General features: G+C 33.8%; 1 protein-coding gene across 2 annotated transcripts; it reads right to left on the bottom strand.

Moving 5' to 3' along the window:
• Positions 1 to 7,271: 7,271 nt before the first annotated feature.
• On the bottom strand, positions 7,272 to 11,092 carry LOC11406414 (guanosine deaminase). 2 transcript variants are annotated; one of them, XM_024782207.2, is made up of 5 exons: positions 10,962 to 11,092; positions 8,836 to 9,026; positions 8,313 to 8,417; positions 8,052 to 8,207; positions 7,272 to 7,319 (listed from the first exon to the last, which is right to left on the bottom strand). In XM_024782207.2, the coding sequence occupies exons 1-5, from the start codon at positions 10,996 to 10,998 to the stop codon at positions 7,290 to 7,292; spliced, it is 519 nt and encodes a 172-aa protein (XP_024637975.1). In that variant the 5' UTR covers positions 10,999 to 11,092; the 3' UTR covers positions 7,272 to 7,289. The 2 variants fall into 2 exon arrangements, with proteins under 2 accessions (XP_024637975.1, XP_024637976.1); XM_024782208.2 differs by lacking the exon at positions 7,272 to 7,319 and having other exon boundaries at positions 7,689 to 8,207; positions 8,836 to 9,020; positions 10,962 to 11,089.
• Positions 11,093 to 15,653: the final 4,561 nt, after the last annotated feature.

Genomic DNA, 15,653 nt, shown 5'->3' with positions numbered 1-15,653 from the left:
TTCCCTCCAAAGTAGGATCAACCAGAATCATCTGAGCTTCTTCCTGTTTAGCAGCAACTTTGTCAAACACTGAAGCTCTTACCCAGAATTGTCTGACAAGCACTTCATAAGTAGGACCGTTGAGAAGACTGAAGTAACTCATTAGCTTCTGCTTCTTGTAGAATCTTACCAAGTCGCATCCATGATGAGTTAGAGAAGTGAAATCCACAGGATTTTCCGCTTGAATGATTAGCTCCCATTCCTCAATAGACATAGTTCTTCCTTTGATTTCATAAGCAGGAGTATCTATATCCATATTCGATGAAGAACCACCGGCAGAACTTGAAGATGCCATTGATTTGAAGTAGAATTAGGGTTCTAAGGTGTTTTGAGAGGTTGAGAGAATGTGCTTACTTACACAGAGGGTTGAGAAGAAATTAGAAAGTGTTTGTTGTGAAGTGAGAAGTGTGTGAAATGACTTAGTGTTTTTATTAAAACGTTTGTAATTCAGAGGGGACAAACAAACACAGCATTAATGACAAATTGGGGGCGCGTGTAAGTATGTTAAAAAGCGAATAAAAACATCATTGCCCTTTTTGTTATACTCCAATACAAATAGACCACGTCAGAGACTCTTCAGAAAACTACCTTTTGGGTAATGGGACAGCTGTTACATAAAGTAACTGCCAACGTTCCCACTAGCCAAGCTATTCAGAAGCAAAGAATAACACTTCTGAAGTTTTAGTGCTGACGTCATCTTCAGAAGCACATTTTCCTCAGAACCTCAGTTAAGAGCTTCTGATGAACCAAAATGCTTCTGAATAAACTTCAGAACCAAACTTCTTATTCAGAGGCAAGCAATTTTTCAATCAGACACAAAATGCATGTTCAAATTTTTCTTAATAAAATCAAATCTTTCAACAGACAAAGGTTTTGTAAATATATCAGCCCATTGATGTTCAGTATCAATGAATTGTATATCTAAAATCCCTTTTTGAACATAGTCTCTGATAAAATGGTGTTTGATTTCAATATGCTTGGCTCTTGAATGTAGAATTGGATTCTTTGACAAACAAATAGCAGCAGTATTATCACAGTAAATGGGAATACTGTTAGCATTAATCTGATAGTCTTCCAACTGATGTTTCATCCAAAGTAGTTGTGTGCAACAACTTGCAGCTGAAATGTACTCTGCTTCTGCTGTAGACATAGCAATAGTTGCTTGTCTTTTGCTTGCCCAGGATATCAGATTCTCTCCCAGGAATTGACAATTTCCACTGGTTGATTTTCTTTCAATCCTATCACCAGCATAATCAGCATCACAGAATCCAATCAACTTATAATCTAGGGATTTCCTATACAGGAGTCCAAGATTAGTTGTTCCTTTCAGATACCTGAAGATTCTCTTAACTGCAGTTAAATGAGATTCTCTAGGATCTGATTGAAATCTTGCACACAAGCATACACTGAATAAAATATCAGGTCTAGATGCAGTGAGGTATAACAGAGAACCAATCATACCTCTGTATAGCTTCTGGTCTACTACTGTTCCAGTATCTTCTTTGCTTAAGGTGCAGGTTGGATGCATTGGAGTGTTCATCACTTTACAATCTTCTAGCTTGAACTTCTTCAGAAGCTCCTTTGTATATTTTGTTTGATGAACATATACTCCTTCTTTACTTTGGTTGATTTGAATTCCCAGAAAGAATTTCAATTCTCCCATCATACTCATTTCAAATTCATCCTGCATTAACTTAGAAAATTCTTTGCAAAGAGATGCATTAGTAGAACCAAATATTATATCATCAACATATATTTGCACAATCAAAATATCTTTCTTAAGAGTCCTTCTGAAGAGTGTTGTGTCAACTTGTCCTCTTTCAAAATCATTTTTAATTAAGAAATTACTTAGTCTATCATACCAAGCTCTGGGAGCTTGTTTCAAGCCATATAGTGATTTCTTAAGTTTATAAACATGGTCAGGATGCTTAAGATCCTCAAACCCAGGAGGTTGTTTAACATACACTTCTTCTTCAATGACACCATTAAGAAAGGCACTTTTGACATCCATTTGATATAATATTATGCCATGATTAATTGCGTAGGATAGAAGTAACCTGATTGCTTCCAATCTTGCAACTGGAGCAAATGTTTCAGTGTAATCAATGCCTTCTTGTTGACTGTAGCCTTGAGCAACAAGTCTGGCTTTGTTTCTGGTTACTTCTCCTTGTTCATTCAGCTTGTTTCTGAATACCCATTTTGTTCCAATAATGTTCTTCTGAGAAGGTTTGGGTACCAGATCCCACACATCATTCCTTTGGAATTGATTTAGCTCTTCTTGCATAGCTAATATCCATCCATCATCTGAGAGAGCTTCTTCAACAGTTTTAGGCTCAATTATTGAAAGCAGTCCTATTAATGACTCTTCTTGTCTAAAATGTGATCTTGTTCTTCTAGGACTATCTTTGCTTCCAATGATTAGCTCCTCAGGATGTGAAGATTTGTGCTTGAATTTAGGTTGTATAACCTGCTGAGTGTTATCTAGAAAGTCCTCAGAAGCAATTTCATTCTGTACTTTTGAGCTAGGTTCTGCTTCTGAATTAGACTCAGCTTCTGGAGTGATTTCAGCTTCTGGACTAGATTCAACTTCTGTATACTTTTCAGAATCAGAAGGTTGATCAGATTCTGATGCATCTTCAGAATCAGTTGTACCTGCATTACTTTCACTTTGCTCTGAAGTTTTACTTCCAGGCTCTCTATCATCAAATTTTACATGCATAGATTCTTCAACACATTGTGTTTCTGAATTATACACTCTGTATGCCTTTGACCTTTCAGAGTAACTTAAAAAGATTCCTCTTTGAGCCTTGGCATCAAATTTCTTCAGATAGTCTTTAGTGTTTAAGATGTAACAAGTACATCCAAACTGATGAAAGTAAGAGATATTGGGTCTTCTTCCTTTAAAGAGTTCATATGCTGTTTTCTCCAACATAGGTCTGATATAGATCCTATTTTGAATATAACATGAAGTATTGACTGCTTCTGCCCAAAAATGTTTAGCTAAGTTGTTTTCATGGATCATGGTTCTGGCCATTTCTTGTAAGGTTCTGTTCTTTCTCTCTACAACCCCATTTTGTTGTGGAGTTCTAGGAGAAGAAAACTCATGGAGAATCCCATGTTTTTCACAAAAAAGTTCAAATGGCTCATTTTCAAATTCTCCACCATGATCACTTCTGACTTTCAAAATTTTCAATTCTTTTTCAGATTGTATTTGAGTGCAGAAGCTGCTAAACACTTCACATGCATAGTCTTTACTTTTAATGAATTTTACCCAAGTCCATCTGCTGTAATCATCAACAATGACTAATCCATATTTACTTCCATATAAGGATGCAGTGTTAACTGGACCAAAAAGATCAATATGGAGTAATTCTAAGGGTCTGGAGGTTGATACAATGTCTTTAGATTTGAACGAACTTTTCACAATTTTCCCTTTCTGACATGCACCACAAAGTGCATCTGAATGATAATCAATGTTAGGCAATCCTTTGACCAGTTGTAACTTGCTAATTTTAGAAATTAATCTCCAATTAGCATGTCCCAACCTTTTATGCCATACCCATTTTTTATCATTCATTGACAGAAGGCAAACTACCTTCTGATCAGCCAGATCAGAGAAATTTATTTTATAGACATTCTCAACTCTCTTTCCCTTGAATGTAATGGATTTGTCATCCTTGTTAACTAGTGTGCAGTTGGTCTTACTGAACGTTACATCATACCCATTGTCACAAAATTGACTTATGCTCAATAGGTTATGCTTCAGACCATCTACTAGCCACACATTATTAATTGAGATGGAGGAATTACCAATAGTACCTGTACCAATGATCTTTCCAGTTTGGTTGCCACCAAACTTCACTTCTCCTCCATCTTTCATTGTAAGGGTAAGGAACAAAGCTTTCTCTCCAGTCATGTGCCTTGAACATCCGCTGTCTAGGTACCATGACCTTTGTTTCTCTCTTGCCCTTAAGCACACCTGCATTTTTGGCCAATTCAGATTTAGGTACCCATATCTTCATGGGTCCTTTTGGGTTAGCTTTGGAGGTTTTACTTTTCCTCCCTTGTACCTTAGGGTGAATGCTGAGTGGCTTCTGATCATTCAATACTTTAGGTTTGACACCTTTTGGTATTGTTTTCTCAGAAGCAGTAGCTGCTTTGTTCTTCTGATCCTTTTGTTTTGGAATTTTAGATTCTGGTTTAATCAGATTCTGATGAACAGGTTCTGATCTTTTCAGAATTTTAATCTTTTGACTCTTAGGATCAGATTTTGTCATTACCTTGATCTTAAGATTCTCTGGCTTTGATGTGATCTTAGCCTGTGAACCTGAAGCTTCAGGTTTTGACTGAACAGCAGTTATAGCATTTGTACCTTCAGGCACAAAGGTGGATTTCAATCCATCCTTGATACAATCACAGTAGCTCTTGAGACTGTATTCTTTGGATTTCTCCTCAGAATATCCAATCCCTTTGCCTTTGTTCTTGTATGTGCTGTAGATCATAGAAGCAACTTTGCTTCTGTCTATTCCAGCCATAATAAAATCATCCAAGGCAATCTCATGTTTATTGCCTGAACCTTTATCACATTTTTCTTGTAGCTTCTGACAAAGACTCTTGAGTCTATCTTCATATGTTGTTGATATGAGGTTAAACCCTTTGAGTTCTTCTTCAGAAGCGTTCAGTTCCAATAGAGTTGACTTTTGTTGTTTCATCAAATCAACATATTTTTCTTTTAAATCTGTCAACTCATTGGTTCTGTGCTCAAACAGTGATAAAAGTTCTTTTAGAGAATCAACAAGTTCTTGTCTAGGGATTTTGGAATATACCTCATTTTCATCTTCTGAATCTGATTCAGCTTCTGATACTGCTTCTGATGATACTGTTGCCACTAACCCAACGGCTGCCTTAGCATCATCATCAGCTTCTTCTTTATCAGAACCAGATTCACTATCCAAATCTTCCCAGGTCGCCATCAAGCTCTTTTTGATTTGCTTTCTGAATTTACTGGAATTGAAGCTTGATTTCTTGGATTTGCCTTTAAACTTCTCCTTCTGAAGATCAGGGCAATCAGCAATGAAATGACCAGGCTTCTTACAATTGAAGCATCCCTTCTGATCTTCTTTCTTGGAGTTCTTGTAGCTACCTCTCTTGCTCAAAAATTTCTTCTGCTTCCTTGCCAGATACTCAAGCTTGTTGGACAGCATAGCCATTTTTACAGATTGATCTTCATCAGAATCTCCATCAGGTGATTCTTCTTCAGATTCACTGGCTTTGTAGGCTTTGGAAGATTTTGAGATCTTTCCTTTAGATGGTAAAGCAATGGATTTACTCTTCTTAGAGGTTTCATGCTCATTTAAACTCATTTCATGCACTTTGAGTGAGCTAACAAGATCTTCAACACTTAAAGTATTTAGATCCTTAGCTTCCTCAATAGCAGTTACTTTGGGTCTCCATCTTGAAGGTAAGCTTCTCAAAATCTTACTAACATGATCAGAAGCAACATAGCTTTTCTTCAGTATTTGCAATCCAGAAACTAAAGTTTGAAATCTTGAGTACATTTCTTCTATACTCTCATCATCCTTCATTCTGAAAAGTTCATACTGATGAACTAGCATCAAAGCTTTAGCCTCTTTTACTTTCTTGCTGCCTTCAAAGTTTGCACATAGAGAAGCAAACATAGCCTTCGCAGTAGATTTGTCACTCATTTTCATGTATTCGGTGCGAGGTATAGAAGCCACAATAATCCCTCTGATTTTGTGGTGCTTCTTGTAAAGCTTCTTCTGAGCAGGAGTATGTATTTTTCTATCTATAGCAGCTCCTTCTTCATCTAAATCCAGGTCATCAACTCCATCTTCCAGTATGTCCCATAACTCTTCATCTAATCCCATGATAAAGCTGTACATATTAGTTTTCCACCAAGAAAACTCTTCTGGATCTCCATTAAACCTTGGAGCTTTTCCAGAGTCTGTTTTCTTGTCAGCAGTATCATAGTCATGCTTGACGCTTGTGTATTTTGGAGTAACTGATTCCTCATCTCCAGACATGTTTTTCTAATAGATCTTGAACTGTAACACGGTTAAGTGCTGTGATAACAGAGCAAGCTCTGATACCAATTGAAGGTGAAAAACACAAGAAGGGGGGGTTGAATTGTGTTTTCTTTTTCAATTAAAAAATACTTCTTCTGATAAAACTTCAGAAGCAGTTTGATTGCTTCTGATGAAATGATCAGAGTCAGATTGCAGCGGAAAAGAACAGAGCAGAGAAAAGAAAGACAAAGACACAAGCAGTTATCCTGGTTCCTTCCACAACACGGAAGTAGTCCAGTCCCCCTTGCACTTCCAAGGAGATTTCACTATAATCACAAAGATTACAACTGCTCAATACTTTCTAAGTATGAGACTTCACAAAACTATGCTCAAGCACACACGCAAGAGTCTTCCAATGCTCAAGCACTAAGCAAGAGACTTCTAATGCTCAAGCACGCAGGCGAGAGACTTCTAATCAAACAAAAATACAGAGAATTGAGTTTGAATTGAACACTTGATATACAATCAGTGGTGTTCACAATACAATACAGAAAAGACTCTAGACTTTGAATTTCTAAGATGTATCAAATCAGTGCAGAAATTCAGTGTGCTTTGTAGAATCAAATTGACAGAGTTTTGGCGCTTTTTAACTTCTGTATTTCTCTCTTTTATCTTCAAGTCTTCACTCCTTTTTATAGAGGCGTGAAAGAGACGTTGAGATAATCAGCACGTCTAAAGAGTCGTTTGAAATCCTTTGATTATCCACCAGTGATCCTTTGCCTGATTTGGGTGTAGTCCTTTGAAGAATAAATTTCAAATTCCTTCCCATCTTGAGTGTACAATTCTGCAGGCATGGCTGTTGTTTTGTCTTGTAGCGTAGACAGAAAACAGAGTAGTGGAGGTAGTGGTTGTACACTTGTACTTTGTCAACTCTATTAACGAGAGACAAGAGCTTAGTGCTATCCATATATCCGTTGATACCTCCCTTTCAATTCTTCGTTCTTCTTTGATAAGACTGAATTGAAAATCAGCAACTTTGAATCTTCAGTTTGATTAAAGGATTAAAAGTAGCTTCTGGTGAAGATATTGCTTCTGATGAAAACTTTTGCTTCTGATGACTTTCTGCTTCTGATGACGTCATCTCTTCAGGAGCAGTTTAGCTTCAGGAGCAGTTTTCTTCAGATGCTCAGAATTTCTTTTTTCTTTCCATTGTTCTTCCAAGACCTATTGAAATAACTTGAGTAGCCTTTGGTCCTGTACACTTGAACAATTATTAGTAATAACCAATTGACAATTTTTAATACCTTGTTATCATCAAAACTTAATAAGGTTCATTGTGAAACACATTTTGTTCCAACACAGATGTCCAGAAATACCTCTGGTACAAATAAATACCAGAAAACTCAGTACCAAAATTTCTACTTCTAAACCAGAAAATAAATACAAGTAACTTGGGACTGCACAAAATAACAGACACAACAAAGAGGACTAGAGCAACACATCCAAGAATCATGAAGTGAGACACACTTTTACTATACAAAAAATGAAACTAAGGCATGTAACTTTGTTTAATTTGAGTGAACACAAGCAAACAATGTTTTGCATACGAAATATAAATAGCAATAAACACACAAGTCAAGCATCAATGATCATTTTTGTAATGCCTCAAGTCAAGCATATAATATTAATACCCAACAAGAAAACATTAGTACTAACAATAGTAAGTGCATCTTTATTGCAGTCGTCGGTTCTCCAAGGAGTCCACAATTACCGCGACCAAACATATTAATAACGAGGCACACATAATTGTTATGCTGCTAATATTTCACGAGTTCAACTATTATTATTACACCCAAGCAGAAGATTTAATAGACTAGAACAAATTAAATAGTTCTTTCTGATAAGAAATTGAATTTCCTGAACAAGTGTAACTTGTGTACTCTTTTACCATGATGGTTAACGAGATCGTTTAAGATTAGCCTTTACCTTGTCCTTTGTCTTCTCAAAAACTTCTTCTGCAATTTCAGCAGCAATACCATCTATCTTTTTTATCTCGAACTTATGAAAATCAGTGCCCTTGCCAATATAATTACTAAATCCAATTGATCTTGCAGCTTCTGCTGTGGCTCCATAAACCATTCTCTGCTTGATGTGAATATAAGACAAATATGTGATATCGATATAATTTAACACAGATTGCAGAAACGTGTAATTGTGAAGACAAAATGAGAGGCGTCGCATACTTGCCTTGACTTTTGAAAAATGAATAGCACCAAAGCACATTGGACAAGGTTCACAAGAAGTATAGAGTTCACAGCCAGCAAGTGAAACTTTATCCAGCTTTTTACAAGCCTGCAGGTAAATTCCAATTAATATAACCAAACAAAATGAACTTTCAGCAACTTAAACTCACATCCAACCTCCTCAATTTTTTATTCAAATGTGTTTTCCAAAACTCTTTGATACTGAGATCCATATCTGTCTGTTACAGCAGATGGTATATGATTCTTCAGGTTATTCGGCTTAATATTTTGATTACTAATATTTTACAACCGTCCCCGGTGAAATTTGACTATATTCATGAGCCTATAAGATCAAACTTTTACCACTGAGTTAACACCTTGTAGACAAATTGATATTTATTTTTTTCGTCAGGACTTGAACCATGTACTTTTATCTCCTCGACTCTATTAATCACTTGGCTTAAATCAGTTGAGCTACCCAACCCTCAAAGAAAAATAAAAGATAAAATTAATTAATATTTTTTTACCTCTCTTATAGCAATGATCTCAGCATGAGCAGTTGGCTCTTTGTTTCTTAAAAACATGTTATGACAGCTTACAATAACTTCGTCATTTCGAACAATCAATGCACCATATGGGTATCCATCACCAGATTCAACAGCTTCATATGCTTCTTTAACAGATTTTATTATGAACTTGCTGTCTCTATCTTCTACATCTGGGATAACGAGAAAATACTTAGGAGTAACTATTCTCTCCCTCTCTAATCATCGCCAATTTATAAAAAATATTTGTCACAAAATGATCAACCCTTTTCAAATTTCAGCAAAATACTACTTACATCACTCGTGACTAAACTACTTCGGTAAAAGTTTTATTCTCTCTTTCTAGTATACATTTTGAATAATACTTTTGAAATAGTTAAATGAGTCACTCCTTCTCTAGAACGGGGTAGAGTATCATTTACCAATTAATCATATTTTTTCAATTATAGAAGCAAAATCAACAAGAGGGAGTGACACTCTTTAACGTGGACAGTCTAACGCGCATTTAATTTGATTGTTTAAAATTTACATAGTGATGTGATCCTAAAATTATCTCTCTTGACAAGAATAATAAAGTCATTGTGGAATAAAAGAACCAAATTAATTTTGGGTTCAAAGTTTTATTTTCGTAGGTCATGATATGTCTGTCTTGTTTTGGCTATATCTGGAGCTCTGGATGTCCGTTTGAGGCGATCTTTAACTCGTTGGAAAGCTTACGAAATTCTCTACATTTCATCTGTTTGACTCAAGATCAAATTCTATAATATTCAACCTTTTCTTCATATCATTTTCGTGCTCTATTTATATGAGCTTATTACATGATGATTTTCACTCTAAAACTCTTAGAAAATGAAAGGAAATGCAACCACTAATTACAATAATGTTTTGGTGGCTGATTAATGCAAATAAAATGTTACAAAATGACTCTCTAAGTTGGTGGCTAATCAATGCATGAGGAGGTTACATATTCATTTGCACATTGATTTGTGAAGGCTAATTATTTCTAGACGTTACAATTCCACAAACACCTTTAATTCTTCAGCTTACACACTTTAACCACGTTTTCAACTTACAACTCATTTTACACCATTAAATATTTCGAATTTGATCTTGAGTCAAACAGATGAAATGTAGAGAATTTCGTAAGCTTTCCAACGAGTTAAAGATCGCCTCAAACGGACATCCAGAGCTCCAGATATAGCCAAAACAAGACAGACATATCATGACCTACGAAAATAAAACTTTGAACCCAAAATTAATTTGGTTCTTTTATTCCACAATGACTTTATTATTCTTGTCAAGAGAGATAATTTTAGGATCACATCACATAGGTACCACCAAATCATATGTTGAGACTCACGTAAATTTTTATCAATCAATGACCGTGTCAGAGAGGTTTGCTAAGCTCAATTGTTTTGAGGTAAGGGTTAAAAGAGTTTGATGTCTTCGATTTAAATTTGAACGAAAAAGTAAATATTGTCATGAGAAGAAAAAAGTGTGTTGGTGGCATGACATTATTCAATCAACAAAAGGCATCTTATCATTATCATTATCATTATAATGAACAATTTGAAGAACAAATCAAGTAGAGAGAACTTTATTACTTCCTCCGTTCCATAACAACTGAGTCATTTGTAAAAAAATATTGTCTAAGGAATATTGACCTATTTCAGTTTTCAATAAAACATTAATTACTTTTTTCCAATTATAACTCTAATTAATACTACTTTCACCATTTCCAATTCAATATATTCTACTTTATATTTATGATAAAGAAGAATGCACCAATACTTGTCAAAGACACTCAAAATCATTTTTCTCTCTCTTTCGTTTATACACTTTTCTTAATCTGTATGAAAAGTTAAACTAACTCAATTAAATTGGGAGGGAGGGAGTATTCAATATTATTGTGATCACGTTTTTATCCACAATCAAAGCAAGATATGTTTTGCCTCCATAGTAATGTAAGTGGTACTTTTATGAGTAACAGCAAATAGTAGAAGTAGAACACGCTAAAGAAGGTAATGGAAGATGTTACTATAGATTTTGAAATAGAAGCATTGACCAAAAAGCGATAATATATGAAGAAAAATGCGAATTAGTATTACCATTAGCAGCAGGAGTAGCAGCAGCATCATGTTCCATGATGGTATAGAGAGAATGAGGGAAACTAAATGCTTTCTCCACACTAAACCCGTTTTTGACTTGTTATTGAGAATACATTTTTTATGCAGCGGTGCAATTCTATAAGAAGCAAAACCAACGTGTTCATCATTTGAATATTTTTTTGTACAAGTAGTATTATTTAACTATATTTTACAGAAAAACATGAGTTGGAGGCAGCTCATCAAACAGCTTTGTTACTTTATTTCATCGAGAAAGATGAGTAAACTGCTAAATTGATCTTGGTCTTTGTAACCACTTTTAAATTAGTCATGATTCTGATAATATTTTAAATTTCAAATAACTCTATCTTTATTAAAAGTTTTTCAATTAGATCATTGTAATTTGTATGTTTTTAATAAGCTATTTCATTTTAGAGGACATTTGAGATTACACAAATTGAACAAGAAATATTAAAGAAAAAAATTGATGTTATTTCTCTCATAACAGTAACCTCAGCATGAGCCGTGGGATCTTTGTTTCTTAAAACCATGTTATGACTGCTAACAACTATTTCATCATTTTGAACAGTGATAGCACCACATTCAACACCTTTGTATGCTTCTTCAACAGCTTTTGCTATGAACTTTCGGTCTCTATCTTCACGTATTGAAAAAATGAGATCATTCGATCTGGTTTTTAACTTTTTATCCATAATCTAAATAGAAATGATATTTGTACAACCATTTTGTGACAATATTTAGACAACTTTCTCTCTCATACTCACATTAGATCAAGTGCAATGGGTTGTTGAAACCAAGTTTCAACATGTTGAAACCATTGCATGTGGGTGTTGAAAATGAAAAAAAAAATGATGTACATGTGAGAGGAGATGAAACAATTAAACATGTTGAAATCTGACACAGAGGGGACACGTGGCGAGCTGGAATTTGCTGAAGTCGGCGCGTGCAATACACGCGCAGACAGGGCACGTGAGCGTCGCGAGTTCCGGAGAGAGAAAGAGAAATGGATAAAGACAGGACACGTGGCGCGTTTCGATTGGCTGCTTGGATTTTTATCATCTTAATATTTTGAACTCAATTATTTCATTGCAAATAATTTTTATTTTTTTTACCAAAATTCATGATTTTTTTTTCTATATAAATAGAGACTTGGATCATTTGATTTGGACACAGAAAAAAAGAAAAAAAAAACCAAGTTTTTCACTCTCTTAATCTTATTATTAGTTTTTCTTTTGAAGTTTTAGTCTTTATTTAGTGAAATGGATCCCAATAACAACAGTTCAACACCCAAAATTCTTCAAATTACCCATTTAGCTACCAAAATCCCAACAATTATCAACGAGATACATATTACATAATATGATTGTTGAGGATGAACGAGATACATATGCTCAACATTGGACCGATTTTGAGCAATCTGAGGGAAGTGGATCTAGTACACCGCAATCATACTCGACCGAGGTGTTACCCACTTTTGCAAATCATGTGCGTGCTAGATCCGAGTTGCGTGATCCAAATGTTCGTCACGAATTGCAAGCAGATCTAGTGAAGCACATATGGACAAAGTTTGGAATGTTTCGTGATTGAAGATGATTTATATCGTACTAAATAAATTACTTATGTGTTGTGTGCTTGTTTGTTGTCTTGCATTTTAAGCTATTTGTATGTCGCGTGCTTAGTTTGTTGTATTGCATTTTAAGTTAAGAAAATAAAAATAAATTTTGTTTTTACAAAAAAAAAAATTGTTAAGGGTCCAAAAATTTGTTAGGGAGCCCCCTAAATAATACACGTGGCACCTCACTAATGGACTGAGGGTCCAAAACTGCCAAAGAATCAAAACGTAAGGGGCTGTTTTGTATTTAAATTAGTTAGAGGGCCATAACCGCAACTTTTGGAAAGATAGGGGTCCAAAAGTGCAATTAAACCTTTAATTTAATTATTATCGATAATTGTAATTTTATGTAATTATAAAAACAAAAATATAAAACTAAATAAGAATAAGAAATAAAAGGTGATGGGGTAGAGTGTTGAATGAAAAAACCATTGGAGAGGTAAAAATTGAATGGGTGTTGAATTAAGAGAGATAAAATGATGTGAAGTGTTGGGAATTGAAAAAGTTGGTGTTGAGGGTTGTTGAATGTGTTTAACCATTGTAAATGATCTTATATTCTTACTCTCTTTCTGCCTTTTTTTATCTCCATTATTTTTTGACTAATAAAAAAAGAGAAAAAGAAAGTTGTCATAAAAATTGTTAGAAAATAGTTGTTCAAATATCATTGCTACAATTATTATTACTAATACCAAATTGTGGAACACACACACTAAGGACGATAATTGAAGATGTTTATAAATTATAAGCAGTAGTATATGAAGAATTTTTTGAATTACTATTACTACTTACCGTTTGCAGCAGCAGCAGGGAGCTCCATGTGATGAATGATAAACCCGTCTTTGACTTTGTGTTGACATAACATTTTTTGATTCAGCATTGCTATTTATTTATTTATTTCTGAGCAAAATCACGTGTTGTGTTTTTTTCAAAAGATTGTACAACAAGTAAATTAATTATTCAAGGAGAATATGGATGACAAACTGTCAGGCAACCACCAATCAGAGAGCTTTGTTGCTTGTTTTCTTGCAATAATATCCTTATCTCATTCATTTAAATAAGAAATATGTTTTGTGTATACCCCTTGATGTATACACCATGGGAGGAAAAAAAGAGAGGAGAGAGTAGCTTGATTGATACATAAGTTTAGAGAGAGAGTAACTTGTCTGATATAGCTTCAAGACTCGACAATCAAAAGTCCCAAAATACATTCATTTGCTTGTTGTTAACCGGACCATCATAGTAAAAAAAATAAAAATAAAAATATTGCTCGACTATATATCTTGAGCTCCCTTGTAAATAATCAAGCCTTTCTCTCTCAATTATATTTAGTTTATTTTTAGACTTAATTGTATTTTTGGTCCTCGCATTTTACCAAGCTTACGAAAATGGTCTTGTCTCTATTAAATTGAACAAACTGATCCTTAAACTATCATGTTTTTTGCAGTTTTAGTCATACCTCCTATTTTCCCCTCCAAACACGCTGATGTGTCCAATTTTTAAGTCATGTGGCCAAAAGAACACCTATGTGGCAATGCCAACTTGGAAAATGTCATTAATATATTAACAAACATCTTTTTTTTTTAATTTAAAAAATGAATAAATAATTATTTAAAATTACAATTTAACTAAAAAATAATGGATATATTTATTTTTTATATATTTGATTCGGTTAAATGTATTTTTTATTATTAAAATCTCATTTTTTTTCAAACCCAAATCAATGGATATCAGATTCTGGACATTATGCTAATTTTTAATATTGTAATTTAAATTTTATTTGTTTTTTAGTTAAATTGTAATGTTAAATAATTATTTATTCATTTTTTCAATTAAAAAAAGATGTTTGTTGACATGTTAATGACATCTTTCAAGTTGGCATTGCTACATGGGTGTTCTTTTGGCCACCTCACTTAAAAATTGGACACATCAGCGTGTTTGGAGGGAAAAATATGGGGTATGACTAAAACTGCAAAAAAAAAATGATAGTTTAGGGATCGTTTTGTTCAATTTAAAAGAGGTAAGACCATTTTTGTGAGCTGATTAAAATGTGAGGATCAAAAGTGCAATTAAGCCTTGTTTTTATATGACATTCACCTTTTACTTGTTACTTGACAATTATATTTAGTTTGAATTTGAATTCACAAAATCTGGTTAGATTGTACTAGTATTATAATTGAAAGAGAGTTTTAAAGTAGATTAAAATTTAAAGAGGGTTTTTTTTTTTTTTGTGGTGGCCGGAGTTTGAACTTCGCACCTTGCATATTTTATGCATTGTCCATATCAACTAAGCTAAAACTCACAAGGACAATTTAAAGAGGTTTTAAGTAAATCAATTATATTTTAAGATACTTATTTTAGGAGAGATATATAAATAAAACTAAAGTGAGACTAATAATAACTATTTACAACTTTCCCTCAAAAAAAAAAAAAAACTATTTTACAACTTAAGTTTGAGCGACCACCTCAATTCTAAGACAACTTTTTCTTTTCCTTTTCTAATACTTAAGAAATTATATTGAAACAACAAATTTCTTAAAAAAAAAAAAAAAAAATGTTATTTGAACGACATTGGTTAGAATAAATAAAATTTTATCCATCAGTAATGCAATATTCAGTAAATTTCTATTCACGAACTGGACAGCGAAACATACACATTCCGATCATACAAAAATCCAAAACTGATTTACTTTGACCAACCTTACTATATGGTGCGAAATTATGTGCACGATAATGGAAGAGAATGTTGCTGCTACTCCTAATGCTAATGGTAAAAGTAGTTGATAAATTTTCTTCATATATTATTGCTTTTGGTCAATGCTTCTATTTCAAAATTTATAGTAACATCATACTATATGATATATCAGCTTTGTTCATAGAGAAGGAAATATGGTAGCACAAAAGTTAGCTCAGTTGGCCCATTCTAAACCGAACTTAGTTTGGTTAGAGGAAGTGCCCTTAGAAATCCATGATGTATATTTCAAAGACTTGATGAATTAATATAATTTCGTCTGTTTTTTTTCAAAAAAAAAAAATATATGATATATTATCATTTTTTTATCAAA

The sequence above is a fragment of the Medicago truncatula genome, chromosome 1, assembly GCF_003473485.1.
Source record: "Medicago truncatula cultivar Jemalong A17 chromosome 1, MtrunA17r5.0-ANR, whole genome shotgun sequence".
Classification (NCBI taxonomy): domain Eukaryota; kingdom Viridiplantae; phylum Streptophyta; class Magnoliopsida; order Fabales; family Fabaceae; genus Medicago; species Medicago truncatula.
This window is presented reverse-complemented; position numbering and strand designations above follow the sequence as displayed.